The sequence below is a fragment of the Uloborus diversus genome, chromosome 3, assembly GCF_026930045.1.
Source record: "Uloborus diversus isolate 005 chromosome 3, Udiv.v.3.1, whole genome shotgun sequence".
NCBI classification, from domain to species: Eukaryota; Metazoa; Arthropoda; class Arachnida; order Araneae; family Uloboridae; genus Uloborus; species Uloborus diversus.
Window position 1 is genome coordinate 106801150 of NC_072733.1, and position 17281 is coordinate 106818430.

At 34.3% G+C, this 17281-nt stretch overlaps 1 protein-coding gene across 1 annotated transcript; it reads right to left on the reverse strand.

Moving 5' to 3' along the window:
- Positions 1-1976: 1976 nt before the first annotated feature.
- Positions 1977-2468, reverse strand: LOC129218882 (uncharacterized). Its single transcript, XM_054853202.1, has one exon. It carries the CDS (start codon positions 2466-2468, stop codon positions 1977-1979), a length of 492 nt encoding a protein of 163 aa, XP_054709177.1.
- Positions 2469-17281: the final 14813 nt, after the last annotated feature.

Sequence of the window (17281 nt, forward strand, 5' to 3'; positions counted from 1 at the left end):
CTACGGATTTCAAGAGATTATCCGCACCAACAAAGTTAGTTCCTTTATCTGTATATATAACTTTCGGTCGTCCCCTTCTAGCAATGAATCTTCGGAGACCGAGCAAGAATACGTCTGTTGACATACTATCGATAAGCTCAAGATGGACCGCACGATAAACAGCGCAGATAAATAGCAAAATCCACACTTTTTTTCCTTTCTTTAAGTAAAGGGGGCCTGCTACATCGATACCAGTTACTTCAAAGACTAAGTTTTCTCTTATTCGATCCTTGGGAAGGGGAGATGGTACAGTTTCTGGATGTTGTACTTTGTACCGTTTACATCGAATACACTTGTTCAACACCCAATGCACTGTTTTCTTACCTCGCAAAAACCAAAATTTCTGTCAAATATTACAAAGCACAAATTGTACACCAGCATGAGAAAACCGTTGGTGATAATCAATGATTAAATATTCCACTAACTTGTGGTCAGAGGGCAACAAGATAGGGCATCGAAAATATTCATCATCCTCTCTTCTAATTAGCTTGGTTTTTAGCCTTATCAAGCTGTCTTGGTCAATAAAAGTGCAGAGGTTTTTAAGTTTAACATTCTTAACAAATGTTTCCTCTTGGACGATTTTCCACAATTTCTTTTCCACCACATTGATTTCATTAACAGTCAGTTCCCCTGTCAATTTAGTTCTTGGTGTTTGGCAATTGATAACAAACCTAATTATCCAGGATATCATTCTAACGATCAGAAAATACTTGTAAAAATATCTTAAATACCATCGTTCTTGAGAAGCGCTGGTAACAGCCTGAATAACGTGTTTCCTTCTCTCACGCGATATTTCTTCCTCATTTAGCTCTAATTTCGTGTCCGGCCAGTCCTCGATGTTCTTTTTCAGCCAATTTGGACCCAAACACCAGTCGGATTTGATAAGCGTTTTAATTAAGCACCCTCTTGAGGGCAAATCAGCCGCGTTCAAAGCGCTAGGAACTGGTCCCCATACACCCTCAGGAACTAGTTTTCGAATTTCTTAAACTCTATTTTCAACAAAAACTCCCCATGGCTCATTTTTCTTAATCCACGTCAAAGCTGTAGACGAATCAGTCTAAAAGTAGCTTTGAAGATTTGGAATGTTGAGTGCTTGTAGGGTAGAAAATGCCAAACGAGTCCCAATACAACATCCCAGCAACTCCATTCGTGGAATGGTAGTTTTACGCAACGGAGCGACACGACTTTTTGCCTGTACTAATTGCACGTGAACGTTACCATACTGACCTGACCTAAGAAATATTACTGCACTATATGCACTTTTACTTCCATCACAAAATGTATGTAAAGAAAGTTCAGCCCATTCAAATGTATTAATGTATCTTGGAGCTCAAACTTCCGAAAGCAAATTTAAATCTTTGGCCCATGCTTTAAATTCGATATTAAATTCTTCTGGTAGTGGTGTATCCCACCCGTTTTAAACCCCAGCTTTTTTGAAGTATAAGCTTTGGAATCAACGTAGTTGGGCACAAAATACCTATTACATCGAAAAATCTTGTGAACTATCGACAATATATTTCTACGAGTAGGAATCCAAATCCAAGTTTTTTATCTGACAAAATAAAACATCTTCATGTTTGTCCCAGAGCAAATTTGAGTAGTAAACTCCCACTCTCTTAGGTCAAAACAGCCCGCATTCATCAAATAAGTTGATTCATGAATAATCTGATTCAGTTTTTCTTGTCTGGAACGGATGTAACACAATTGTCCACATAGAACGCATTTCTTAAAATGCTGTAAGTCTCCGGAAATTGAGAGGAATAAGTCGCAATGAGGTGGTTTAAAACTGACGAGAGAAGAAACGGACTGCAATTTAGTCCGAAAACTAGACGATTATGACAAAATGTTCGGAATTCAGGTTCCTCAATATTTTCCCACTATAAGAAACGTAGGAAATCACGATCTTCTTTGGCAACATATATCTGTAAAAACGCTTTCTAGATATCCGAAGTTACGTCTACCTTATCTTTACGAAATTTAATCAAAAGAGGAGGGATTTGTTCCAAGAGATTTGGACCTTTTAGCAGAAAGTCATTCATAGACCGCATTTGTTTAGTTTTACAACTGGCATCGAACATAGGACGAACTTTCGTAGTCGAATGTTCTTTGTAGACGCCTCTGTGGGGTAAATAATGAGCTGGTTTATCTATTTCCCTCAAAGGTACTGCCTCAATGATTATTTCTTCTAACCATTCCTTGAATACTGTGTCGTACTCAAAATACTTGTTTTCTCGAAGCAATTTGTTTGTGGTAGACCTGCATCTTTGTTTTGCTGTTTCTAGATTACTGTCTAAATCTTCGAACCCTTCAAGTCGAGGAAGCCTGATTTCATAGCGCCTTTCATCATTAATTCGAACAGTTTTCTCGAAAGCATCTAAAGCATCTTTCTCTAGATTTTTACTCTGTAGGGTCACGAATTCCCAAAGCATCCAATCTCCATAAGTTTTCTATGTTAGGAGAGTGGACAAACAGATGAAATATAAAAAGCGCCAAAAGTTTTATTTCCTAATTCAAAATCAGTCTTATCTTCTTTTAACTTTCCCATTAAAAGCCAACCTAACTTGGTTTCAGTTGCTACCAAAGCGGAATTCAAGCGTTCAATTTTCCCCGTAACAATTTTCCAATAATTGTCAGCACCTGTGAGCAAAGAAATGCCTTTACCCCGTATAGCATTATTACAAACGTCGGCTAACAATGTCCCCTTAGATTTCAGCTCCTCATATACCTCTGCGGGGGGTAACTCTAAAGTAGCATGAGTAATTTCGTCAATCTCAAAAGCTTCAATTTTAAATTCCGTACAATCCAATTTATTTTTTATTTTGACTTCTACTCGACTACAAACGCGACGACGAGGAATTTTTGATTCAAACATATGAATTAACAACTCTTCTTTTCCTAATGTACGTAACTTCAAGGATCTAGAAATATCTTTCCGGATAAAAGTTTTTTCACTACCCGTGTCAAGAAGGCAATGTAAAACCTTATTGGAATCCTTACCCTTTAATTCCAAGGGTGCAGTTTGAAGTAAAATTCTATTATGACCCTCGATTCCATGATTTGAAACAAAGTTATAATATATAAATAATTATATTATAATAATTTGAAACAAAGTACGGTACGTTTCAAAATTGCCCTTTTTTCATCAACAGTTAAAGAGCAACAACTTTCACTATCATGATCTGAATTCGAACAAAACATACAACATTTATCGAGAGGCGTCAAGAATTCAACTGCTGAAGGGGTGTTTGTAATATTTCTTTTATGAAATGGTTTTTTAGAAAAATTCTTCCGATTTATTAAAGGCAAATTTATTCTTTTCTAAGTTTGGAATATTTTGACCTTGGGGAAATTGGGTTTCTCCTTTTTGTATTGCGTAAACTCGTTCTTTAGTCTTAATTTCTGCTCTAATAAATTCCATTAAGTCTTGAACACTCAAATTTGTCTTCTGAGATTGTTCTCGCGTAAATCTGAGGGTTAAATCAGACGGAAGAACCTTTAGGATTAAAGGGCAAAGTAGTGCACTATACATGTCAGCAGCAACATTAAGCGATTCCAGACTTCTAATTTCAACAATGCATTTATCATAAAGAGCACGTAATGCATATAAATCACAAGAATTTTTTACATCTTGAATATTTAACAAATTATTCAAGTGAGCTTGGACTAAATCTGAATGTCTTCCGAAACGGGATTGAAGAATTTCAATTGCAATCTTATAGTTTTCCGCTGTCAACGCAAACCCGCTAACTGCATTTGCAGCCGAACCACCAAGTAGCGATTTCAGATACGAAAATCGGTCAACATCTGTTAACGAAGGGTTTTTGTGAACTGCATTTTCAAACTGACTCCAAAAGTTTAAATATTACGGCGAAAGAGATAAATATTTATCTATGTGAAGTTTAGGTAAGTGCACAGTGTTGATCAAATTTAAACTTTCTAACCCCGAAACATTTTGACTACCAGATGTACTGTTATTGAATTTTAAAATCTTTCGATCAATTTTTAATTTTAATGTACGCATTTTATCACTGTATTCTGCACATTCGAAAATTTCACTTTCAATATTTTTTTCATCTGTTAAAAGCAAAATCTGTTCGTTTAAATCTTTCAAAAGAACAGTTTTTTCGTCTAACTGAATTTTCAAATCCTCGAAGTCCTCAATGGATGTACTTGTATTACTGAGTTTTTCTTCTATTTTATTACAAATGCGTGTAGCTAGTGTTCGATACGGTGTTCGTATCGCTTTCAATGCTTTTAAATCCATAATAGATGGCAAAAAACAGTTCAAACATCAAATAACGTAAAAGTGGGTATTTTTACTACCCCTTTCTTTGAAGGTTCAATCATCCAGAATTGTTTAGGTATCCAAATCGCAGAATCATCGAAATTTGTTCAAGAGCTCAAATTGTCCAATAATCCAATTTTTGATAGTAAGAATAGTGGAAGTGTCCAAATTTTCGTTAATCCAAATAGTTCCGAGTTTTCGACTTTCAACAATCTAAAGGAGCCTGGTTGAGGCACCAAAAAATAATGTTCAATTCATCATCGAAATAGCTTGATTATTTGGGAGAGCAAATTTTCTATTCGATACGAAATAACGACAGTTCAACATTTTAACTGGTTAGAACTTTAATTAGTAATTGGAACATATGTACATTGAAAAATGTGTAAAAAGGATGGCACATTTCAAGAGGTAGAGCAAAAACGGCTCATTTCAAAACTCAACATCGACGACTGACGAACATTCGAAAAAGCCCCGAGCCAATACAGCAACGCCCTTTTTGTAGGTGTCTGTGTTGCCAACAATCAATGCCGAAACTATCGAGTGCTCCTGACAACCGTACTATCGCGCTTTCAGATTTGGAAGCATCCATGGATAGCACTACTTTCGTTTTGTACAATTTCCTCTACTGCAAACAGGTTTAACCGATGAACGGCATTTGAGATGCATACCTCATTAAAACCACCCTTTATATACTTGTGCAGTGACGCTCTAATTGAATCATTCATTCTGATGTTATTGCACTTGTCCACTTTTCATTTGGGCAACCCTTTTATATTGTAAAAATATCTCTTAAAAGATTACCAGATAAAAAATGAATTAGTTACAAAAACATAAAAAATGAAAAAAAAAAGATAAAAGTTAATACTTTGAAGAAAACACTTTTTCTTTTTTTTGGACTATCGGTCTGTTTGTCTGTCCCTCCTGAGAAGTTTTCGGAGGATGGTTGTTTTCGAGCTAAACCTTTTCATTTTCTTTTTCTTGATAATTGTAATGGCAATTTACTTGATTTCTCAAAAAAAAAAAAAAAAAAAAAAAATTACTTATAAATCAATCAAACAATATAGTATCAAGTATGATAATAAGTCTATTAATGATGTTTAACATATTGCAGTTTAAAACCATGGATACAAATCTGCACTCCGAATTGATCAAACAAAAAAAATCTTGTTTGCAGCATAAAAGCTGATCCACCTGTTTCCTCAAATACACATGACTGAATTATGGGAAAGAGTTAAAATCAAAATAATGTGTACAAGATATGACCTATAATTTGAAAATTATTACCACAAAAAACTTAGATAAATACTTCAAATGATTCCAAAAGTATTGCACATGCAACGATGAGGAATATATGACTATAACCGCTAACTCATCAAGATTTGGAATTGTATGAATTAGATAGTTAAATAGAGTGCAGGATTTTTAAGATGGCAACAGACAAGAAAAGCGTTTTTGTGTGTTACATTATGCGCAATGTTCATCTTGCAGTGCTTTAAGGGTTCATTAATGACTTTATGTAAATCCCTCTACCAGCAGCGTAGAAGAACTCAAGAATAGCATCCACGCGGTAGTAATGACTTTACCAGGAGACGCTGGATGGTACCAGGACGTAACACACACAAACGTACAAAAAGAGTTGCTTTGTTTTGTTGTCGCTAAAAAAAATGCAGTCGAATTACCACCACAATTCCAAATCTTAATAAGTTTGTGGTTATTTTCATACATTTCTCACCGTTGTATGTGCAGTACTTTTGGATGTATGGCGTTTCGAAAAAGAATTAACCATTTGCAGTAACCATAAACGTAATACAACTGACATTATAAATATATGTTTTTATTTACTTTAAAAATTTATTTTGTAGGAAAATAAAGGCCCCAGAACTTTTAAAACATGAACTATGACATTATATCAAATAATAGCATTAAAACATTTTAAAGCTAAAATATACTTTTTAAATAAGTTATTAAACATTCAATTTCCGTTTCACGCTGGGTAGGCTACATGGTTCAACTAGTATCCAGAAAACTTGGATTCGATTCCTGCCGAAAGCAGCGTTATCTTGAATCAATTTGTATTGACAAAAACTTTAAAAGTGATTAAACCGTTCACCATGAAATAACCTCAATGCTTCAATTACTTAACAGTGTTTCTAAAAATTCCATCAAATTGGTTAAACTGAACACCAATATGATGGTTTCAGCTAAGATTTTGTTTGATTTTACCAATATTTTGGACGACGGTTACGATTTTTCTGCATTTTTGCATTTTCTTTGCAATATTCACAATTTTTATTAGGTATGAATTCAATCAAAATATTTCTCACTTAGAGCATAAACTATAATTACACCAAAAATCTAAAGTTTTTTGATTTAAATTATTTCTAAATTTTCGCGAGTATTTAAAGTGTTATGCTGAAAGATTTATAAAATATCGACACGTTAGAAAAGAAAACAAAGATTAGTTCAGCCATCGATACTTTTAATTTACTTTCGAGAAGAAAATGAGTTACGTATTTTCAATATCAGCTCCCAGCCGAACAGAGCCTTGAAATTGCAATCGATACTGTCTGAATTTATTGGGCAAAGGTAGTTAATGTTCACAGAAAACAATATTAAAATCCGTTAATATTATAAAGTAAATGACGGATGCGCTTAGAGGGAAAAGAAAATGCAACTCGTTTTATCTAACCATAACATCGGTTTTATTTCATAAATCGAAATTAATCAACTATTGTATACATTCTATGCTTGATTAAGCTACACCTAGCACAAACGTAAAGTTCAGTATTTTAAATTAAGTAAACTACTGAAATGAATTTAAAATTTGCATCAGCATTTACGGCTTTGTCCTAATTTTAAAATTCTGCATATAGCTGCGTGTTTATTTTTCTTAACTAGTTTAAAATGTTAAACTATCAGTTTATGCTAATCAAAAATCCCCTGGTAGTCACGTCGAAAAGATAAGGACAATATTTTTTCCAAAGTATTAAATTTCATTAATTTTTATTGAAAAACTATTATATACCTTCTTTTAGGAATAAGTAAAATGAAAAAAAAAGTAAAAAAGAGAAATTATCATGAAGGTTGTTTTGAAAATTCTCGCTTTATTTACTGTGTTTTCTTCATATTACTCATACTTTAGCACAGCGTTAAGTGATTTCTTTGATAAGCGAAACCCTTTTTAATACAGTAACCCCTCGTTATATCGCTCGTTCGAACACATCTCGCTTTCGTTTGTTTCCGTAAAAGTCTATTTAAAAACCTTGTTTTCGATCTTCATCACACATACAATGTTGTATTTCTAAGAAAATGCTTTTTTTAATCAATGAACAAAACTGGTATTTTTCTATGCATTTACACTTTAATTGCAAAATAACAATTAGTAAGCTAATGTTGTTTCGGTTTTTTGTAGAGAGAGTCGCCCTTATATGACAACTAAATACTCTTTTAGAAGGTACACACGAGTTTATACGTTAGCTGAATCGTTGTTTTTTCTGAATTCAGTTATATCGCGCAGAGCCGTGTCCAAGGGGAAGGTTTTTGGGGTAAAACCCCTCCCATTGGGGAAAAAATAATAAAAAAACAAATGAAGAAAATTGCACATTTGACTTAAAATTAACTTTAATGTAGAAATTTGTCTTCATTAAAAAAAAAAAGTTATCATTGAAGTTCCCGGATAGTTTACGACTGTCCTCTACTCGTCATCGACTAAAATCATATTTTAGAAAAACATTGACGGAGAAACCGTTGACATTCACTGTGTTTAATATTGCTTCTCATAAGCCTTAACAAAAAGAGATAAGCGTTGCCGCTATAAAGTTGCATAGTAATTTTGCTTGGTAATGTAATTTGCATCTGCAACCAAGCTCTTCCTACTTAGTTTGCTAAGCATTCCTTGTTTCATCGATGTATGGAGTCATTGTAAACGGGATTGGATTGCTAGGGATGATCTGCATTTGAGCTCTACAGGGGTCAAAATGGTTAGTGGATTCATTTTAGGGGCTTCAGGGTCAAAAAACTAAGTTTGAATGGGGGCATGGTTCAAGCATCAGGTATCGAGAGGATGATAATTTTTTTGGGTATTACTAGAAATGGAGGTAAAGTGTCGAACAAGAGTAGTAATTTTGACGATTGAGATTTATGAAATTTCAAGGTGTTAAATAAAAGCAATTTAGGCATGCTTAAAGTTTTCTATACCAATGCTCGCAGTATTAGGAACAAGATGGATGAATTAAAAAGCATAGTTATAGAAGTTGAATGTTATTGGAATTACAGAGACATGGACAACCGAATCTGATGCATATTTATTACATATTGATGGGTATAATTTGTTTAGTCACGATAGAGTAGACAAAAGAGGTGGTGGGGTTTTATTTTATGTTAGAGACAATTTCATTTGCAATGAATTGGTCATAAATAATAAACCGACTGATATGGATATGGTTTGGCTGGAGTTAATGAGCAATAAGGGCGAAAAATTACGTTTTCGAAACATTTATAGGCCACTCTATTTAAATCAGGGACAAGATGAACAGATGTATCGTATTATTTGTGACATGTCTAGTAAGGGATCTGTAATCATAATGGGGGATCTCAATTTTCCGGGTATTGATTGGAATAATTTTTATCCTGGTAGTAGCAAAAAAGAGGAATTTTTAAGAGTTATTGGTGACTGTTTCTTAGACCAAGTTGTAACTCAGCGCATTTGAGAGGAGGCAATTTTGGATCTAGTTTTCTGTGACGTAGGAAGTTATGTTCAGGGGATCATATTGGAGATAGTGATCATAACAGCAATTAGGTTCTGGGTTAAATTTGAAGTGTACAATGATGATAATTTTAGATTTGTGCCCAATTCCAGAAACACTGATTTTGTTGCACTTGCAAACAGGTTTTTTTCGTCAGAATTGGAAAGTAGAGATGTAGATCAGCGGTGGACGGAAATTTAAGGAAAAACTAGCTAAAACGGTTGGGGATTGTGTTCTATTTAGGAGAAAAGGTGTTAGTACTAAAATTTGGCCCATGTGGTTCACAAGGGAGACTAAAGAAGCTCTAAATTTTAAGCAAGCCGCATTTCGTCAGTTTAAGAAATCTTGTCAGAGTGCGGATAGGCTCTAGTATTGGTAAGGCATGGCGAAATTTTCAGTATTTGGTGCGGATTCAGAAAAGGGAATTGAAGCAAAGGCTGTAAAAATATTGATGGGAATCCTAAAAGGTTTTTGCTTACGCAAATTCTGGGGAAGCGCGAAACAGTTAAATTGGACCATTGGTTGATGAGCATAGAAATTTAATCCAAAACGATAGGGATATTGCAAATGTTCTAAGTAACTTTTTTTCCAGTGTGTTTAACGATAACTGTATCTCAACAGTTGACGCTAGCAAGACACAAGCTATAATGCAGCTTGAGGATTTTGTGTTTTCAACGAGGAGGTTCTATTTTATATGAAATAAATAAAAGCAACTAAAGCTACAGGACCAGATAATATTTATCTAGAAATTTAAGTGGAATGTGCAGAGGAATTGGTGGACGTTATTTTAAATATTTTTAATGCTTCTTATAACTCAGGGACAGTGCCAAAGGACTGGAAGCTGGCTAACATAACGCTTCTCTTCAAGAAAGGGTCTAAAGGTAATGCTGAGAATTTTAGACCTGTAAGTCTGACTTCAATGGTTTGAAAGATTTTCGAAACTTTGATCAAAATTAAGATTATGAATTTCTTAGAGACTAATAGTCTGTTTACTAGTTTGCAGTATGGTTTCAGAAAAGGTAAATCATGTGCTACTAATTTATTACATTTCTACGACAAGGTTACCTCAGCTTTTGGTAACAAAAAGTGTGTGGATGTTGTTTATATTGATTTTTAAAAAGTTTTTGACAAGGTACCGCATGTTGCTCTTCTCAGCAAACTAGCTGATTTAGAAATATGAGGAAAAACTTTACTTTGGGTTAGAAACTGGCTCACTGGAAGGAAGCAAAGTGTAGTTGTGAGGTGACATCATTCTAAATGGAGTGATGTTTTAAGCGGGGTTCCTCAGGGTTCAGTTTTAGGGCATCTCTTGTTTATTATTTTTATGAATGACATCAATGAAAATATTTCTGGAAGCATGAATTGTTTGGCTGATAATGTAAAAGTTATGGGGATTGTAGAAAACGAAGAACAGGTAAAACAGTTCAGGAGGAATTACATTATATTACTAAGTGGGCGGATAAGTGGGGTATGGAAGTTAACGTAGCAAAATGTCAAGTGCTGCACTTAGATCATGGAAATGAGCGTACAAGTTATCGTTTATAGGATTCAGTCATCAGTCAGGCAGAAAATGTTATTGATCTGGGTATCTTAATAAATCATGACTTCAAGTTTAGTCAACAGTGTAGCATTGCAAGTAACAAAGCCAACAGAATGCTTGGGTTTATAAATATATCTATTTGAAAAAAAATGTAAGAAGGTTCTTCTGCCTTTATATAGTAGGGTGGTTCGAAAAAAACGTTTTTTCGAATTTGGTATCCGATTACCCCTCAAAAGTTGCAGTTTTGTACCCTGAATTCGGGAAAAATAATAAAAAAATTCTAAATTATCATCTATAGTTCGCGCATGTCGCCTAAAGTTACGAAAAAATCAATTTTTCAAAAATTTTCATAATGTTGAAAAAAAATTCTAATTATGTTTTTTTTATCCAACACCAAAAAAACAACAGTATGTAACATACATTTGATTTTAAAAATGGTTTTATTGCTGTTTTAAAATAATTTTGGTTCGCAAAAAAAGTTATAAAATGGTAATAAATCGGTGAATTCGGACATTTTTGACTATATTTAAATCACATCGTTGTACCAAAATTAATAGTTAAAAGGTTTTAACTACACTTAAAAATGAAAGTGTGATCGATGCATGTATGTGTGCAGCTCTTAGCTCGTCTCAAAGACATTGAAACTACCCAGAACTCACCACGGGGAGGTGGCTGCACTTCGAGTTCCACCCACTCCCTACCCAACCATCCATCCAAATTTAGGGGTGTTTTTTACAATATTTACATATTTACATTCACCAATTCTTGGCTAGCATGATAGTGAATTTAAGTTTACTTATCATCTTTAGACATTGTCTTGAATTCACTTTTAAAGTTAAACGATGGCATGACTGATCTTGAGAGCAGTGTTGCTCTTATGAAACCATCTCTATTTTCTTCCCCGCAAACTTTTGTACAAGACTCAGCTACCAGTTTTACTATTCTTTCCACACTTTGAGTATGGCAAGGAAATTTCATCAGGTCAAACTCCGGCAAAACATTGCTACCAATCAGTTGTTCTAAGCTCTCATTTGACACATGGTTCATTGCTGGAGGAGGTGAAAGTTTACACTGAGACCAGTCAAAGTTGAAGCAGCAAAATTGATGGTCGGAGGTTGAAATGTACTCACGGATTTCCCTTTGGGCTCTTGATTTCTAGCTTTTAGCAACCTTCGAAAAGCTAACTGCCGAACATGGATTCTTTCGTCTACTGCCATTGATATTAACATATTTTCCGGATGACAAAAGAAAGCATTCCTCTGCATCACAGGATCAATGATATGCTTTACACTATCGGGTAGCTGACGTGACGACTGAATAGCTTTGAAGATGTGCTTGGGTCCAAACTTCACTGATGGATGCCTTTTGATTTCAAACCAAACTGGGGCGTATACTTTCATAATGTAGTCTACAAGCATCTTAAGTCCTTCAGAGGGTGTCACTTCAGATATGTATAGCCTTAGTGTCCTATTTGCACATGTCAACCACCTAGAATGACTAAGACCACCAGGATCTTTCACAGCAAGATCTGAAGGACACTCTCCTGTCTTCACTGCTTGATATATGTCAAGTAAGTACTTTTGGTCCTTGCTCAAGTCAGTTTTTGTTATGTTTATATCTTCACCAGTGATTGTTTCAAAATTAACAACCGGGCGTTTTTCACAGTTCAATAAAAGTCTGCCAATTGTTCCCGAGAAACTTGTTGGCCCTGAAGTCTCACCATCTACACTTTCAAACAAATGTCTCAGCGGCAGTTCATTGAAATGAAGCAAGCATATGAACCATTGCACTGGGCGGGCAAGTTTAATCTCAAGATTACGTATTGCACCGTTTTTCCAACCTGTATTTGTTGCTGTGCCGTCACATCCAACAGCAACAAGCTCATTATGGTCAAATTCCTTACTTTCTAAAAAACTCAAAATGGTTGATGCAATTTCGCTTCCTGTGCCACTTACTGGTGTCAAATGGCCTATGTACTTTCCACCAGGCTCTTGTACTAAACTTATGTGCTCTTCCTTCTTCAGTCTCCGATACATTTTATTACCAATTTTTTCTTGGAAATAAACATTGTCCTTCCTCCCATCAAAATATACCCCATATATCTTAGTTACTGTTATTTTCGGTTTGTAAGGACTCTCGAACTTTATGTTTTTCACGTCTGATCTTGCTCTTGTCTATTACAAGCGATAAATCTCCTTCATTGATTAAGCCGATGTCTTGTAAAACACTTGAAGCGATAGCGGCAGTGGCTCTATCTGATATCCCGTATCTATCACTCATCAATGCAGTCGCAGGAAGTTTAATTCGCATTTGAGAGGTCGATGGTAAACTGTCACTGTCATCTCCGCAATTCTCGATTAGAATGTCATGTAAAGGTTCAATTGTAATATCTGTTTTACTAGCATTAACATCAGGTTCATCAATTTTAGGTTTCTTACAGATTTGTAATCGTTGATCTCTTTTAATTAACTTATTTGTCTCTACCCTGTCCAAGGAACCAATATACCTTAACCTCATATTTCGTTGGTCATAGATAAATTCTCTCTCAATAATAGGGATTTTCTTTTCCTTATCACACCTACAATCCATAACTATTTTACAATTACAAGAGTTTGGCCTCTTACCACATGAACACGTAAAATGCATAACACATTTGTAGAAAGCAATGTCAAAAAGTTTGTTATTGGCTTCACTGACAAACTCGTTAAGCTTTTTCTTAAAGTTCGGTTTTTGTTTATCACGATTGAATGATTTTTTCAAAGTAAAATACTTGTCATGCAAATCTTTAATTAATTTTACAACACGTTGATGACTTACAGTTGGTATAGAAGCTTTACTGTAAATTTTTTCTATTTGATTACCAACACAATGAGATATCTCGGAAAAGGGTACATTTTTCGCAGAATTTGATGTTTCCTCAATGCATGCTAACAAAACATCTTTATGTGGGGGGTAAAACACTTTCACTAAAAGGTTTTGACTTACCAAGAATTGGACAAAGACTCAAACGCTTAGAAGTTTTGGTAGACGCCATGTTGATTGTTTAGGACTGACTGACTGACTGTGAGGTGAGGAACGGGTGCGGTATGGTTTCATGTCAGCACAAGCTCGGCCAGTGTGCTGCATGTCGCGACAAGTAGGCGCCGTGCCGCGGTGGCTTAGTGCGTGGATCACGGCCTTGGCGAATAATTTAGTTTATTTTTGACTTTTATAGAAACATACATCCATCGATCACACTTTCATTTTTAAGTGTAGTTAAAACCTTTTAACTATTAATTTTGGTACAACGATGTGATTTAAATATAGTCAAAAATGTCCGAATTCACCGATTTATTACCATTTTATAACTTTTTTTGCGAACCAAAATTATTTTAAAACAGCAATAAAACCATTTTTAAAATCAAATATATGTTACATACTGTTGTTTTTTTGGTGTTGGATAAAAAAAACATGGTTAGAATTTTTTTTCAACAGTATGAAAATTTTTGAAAAAAATTGATTTTTTCGTAACTTTAGGCGACATGCGCGAACTATAGATGATAATTTAGAATTTTTTTATTATTTTTCCCGAATTCAGGGTACAAAACTGCAACTTTTGAGGGGTAATCGGATACCAAATTCGAAAAAACGTTTTTTCGAACCACCCTATTACATAGGAGTTTAGTAAGACCTCATTTGGAATATATTCTTCAGTTTTGGTCGCCTTATCTGAAGAAAGATATTTCTGTATTGGAAAGGATTCAAAGAAGGGTAACAAGACTAGTAAGGGGACTTTCAGATTTAGACTATGATACCAGACTTAATAGGCTTAATATGTATAGCCTGGAACAGAGGAGAGTCAGAGGGGACATGATTCAGTTGTTTAAATTCATCAAAATGAACCATGTTAATAGATTAAACTTCTGCATGAAAAGCAGGACGAGACGTTATTGTTTTAAGCTATTTAAATCTCTGGCTAACCTGGAAATCAGGAAAATCTACTACTTTAGTAGGGTCGTGGGCACTTGGAACAGCTTACCGGATGAGGCAGTACTGAGGACTAATAAATTGACTAGGACCAGCCTGGCTGGGCCCAGAGCCTGTTGCTAGTCTTCACATTTGTATTTGTAATTCCTACAGAATATAAAACCTGAAGATATATGTCATAAAAGAATTTCAAAATTATTTAAGTTAATGTTGCAATATACAGCACAGGAAACAGATAATAGGTCTAAATCTAAACAAGCAGTAAAATGTAAAAATACTGAGGTTACAAGCGCAGCCAGAATTTACCTTTTGGAAGATGGGCTTCATAACGGTCCTTACACGTATAGTACAACCTCGTTCATCGGGACTAACTGGGACCAACGGCAATCCGTATAATAAGCAAAATTATTCTTAAATAAGCAGACTTATGTCTTTTATTACAGCAAAAAACAATGCTTTTTAATAAAATTACATCGCAGTTTCTCGTAATACTTGATCATAGTTCAGCTGCAGTGGTGTCAGACTGACGCTCCAATGTACGCCATATTGTTTAATAAATACTTCACTTTATTGTACATTAGCGGTACCCGCACGGCTTTGCCGGTAGTAGAAAAATTAAAAGGTCATTTGGTTCACCTGTACATTTACAAATAATGCATAATGAATTTTTTGCCAATTTGCTATGTTAATTTGCTCGCCCATGTTACGGTTCCACGTTATGATAATTTGGTAATTTAATCTTCCACGTTATGATAATTTTCTCGGTAAATGTTCTTAAAATTGGAATAGAAAAAGAACAAAATCGAATTTTTGAAAAATCACTTCTAGGTACTCACCCCCTATGCTACGAACTAATTCTGTGCCAAATTTCATGAAAATCGGCCGACCGGTCTATAGGCGCTATGCGCGTAACTGACATCCCAACATCCAGCTATATTATTAGTAAAGATTCTATGTAGGAGTTGTATGTTTATTCAAAACAAAGACCGAACATTTGGCGTATTTGTAGTTCCGTTCTTGAAATCATAATTTTGATTGATTGAGTAAATGCATATTAGATATATTTCAACTCTACTTATTTGATTCGGATAAACCAGAGATCTGGACGAACGAGGTACCAAAGTTTTTTTAAATACGATAATACAATAAGTAATTTTTTTCTTAAAACCTAATTTTCTGGGAATTTGAACCATCCCCCCCCCCATTGTTCTCTTCATTGTGTCCACGTAACAGACAACTGTTAGTTCTGTTTTCCTAACAATGTGGCTAAGAATGAATAATATTAAACCCCCCCCCCCCTTTATGAAATCTGGAACAAGGGCCTCATATCGCGTTTTCAGATATATCGCGCGCCACTGGATCCGCTTTTTTCACAAAACCCCTGGTTTAGCTTCAGTAGTATAATTTAAATGCAGCATTCGAAAATAGCTTACTTTTAATAAAAACGAAAAATATATTCCAAATAATACGTATTTTTATCAATTATTTTTTTTTTTAAATTTTTAATATAAGTTCAATACAAATTTCGTATCATTGTACTAACATAGTCGCAGGTCATAGATTGGCACCATTTAAGTTTGTAATCTACAGTCGTTTAGATGTTTTCTCTGCTGTTTATTCGAAAAAAAATCGTTTAAAAAACTGAAACTCGACTACGGCAAAAAAAAAAAAAAAACCACTAAACTGTAAGAAACAAGGTAGTTGCTATTTGATATCATCGCCTTTTTACGTATAACAATTGATTTGATATGTTGGATATTCATTTTTATTTAGTTCTATTAAGATATCCTCCTGTCACTTCCACAATTATAGCATTATAGTTTAATTCAATGCCGTAGTCGTGCGTTGTCAAGTACAGATTTTTTTTTTAAATCTGTAGTTGACAACGCACGATAGCAGGTCCATAATTAAACTAGAACGATTCCTCTCAATATGAAAATATTCCTATCAGTCAAGATTAAATGAAGACACCTTTTCGGATGATTTTGCAGGAGTTGAAGTCCAAACAGTGACTTAAAATTCTACACTGTATAGCAATACTAGAACTATATATGTTGTTGTTTTTTTGCAAAGCTAAGTTTTAAAGTACATGTCGTCATTATGACCCAAAAAAGCACCATAGTATAAATATATTTTCACATTTCAAGCGAAAGAATATAATCTTTATGATACTTGCATTATCCCATCTCAATTTACTTTTATATATTTGGCATTAAAAAAAAGTTTCAGCTTCCGTTTTTTTTTTTTTTAATTCCTGTGCTTCAAAGCGTTGTTTTTGAATCTTAGTATTTCGCGTAAAAGTGAGGTTTTTGCTTTGTAATACGTGCACTCAAAAGGTGAAAATTAAAAATTGTATAAAACACACTGTTAAAAATCAAGGAATCCACTTAAATTTGACAGCTCTTGATAAAAAAAGTCTTGATAGTAAGAATCGTTTACAAAACAAATACATTTCTTTTTCCCTCTTTTTGTTTTAATATGTATGTTGGCGTTAACACCCCTCAAATAAGAGTTAAATTCAAAAAATCAAGATTTAAACTGACCTTGTAATTTTTTTCAGATCATTTTCGGTCGTTAGCATTACTGCATAATGTATCGCTAATAGATTTTAATACATTTTTTAAAAAACGTATAACTTATTTGACTTCATACAAACCAAATTGCATCTTAATTAAAAGGAAAAAAAAATACTTTCTCCTAATTTTA

What these genes read in the sequence shown, in the direction of transcription:
- LOC129218882 (XM_054853202.1), bottom strand. Translation starts at nt 2,468, where the DNA reads ATGCTTTGGGAATTCGTGACCCTACAGAGTAAAAATCTAGAGAAAGAT.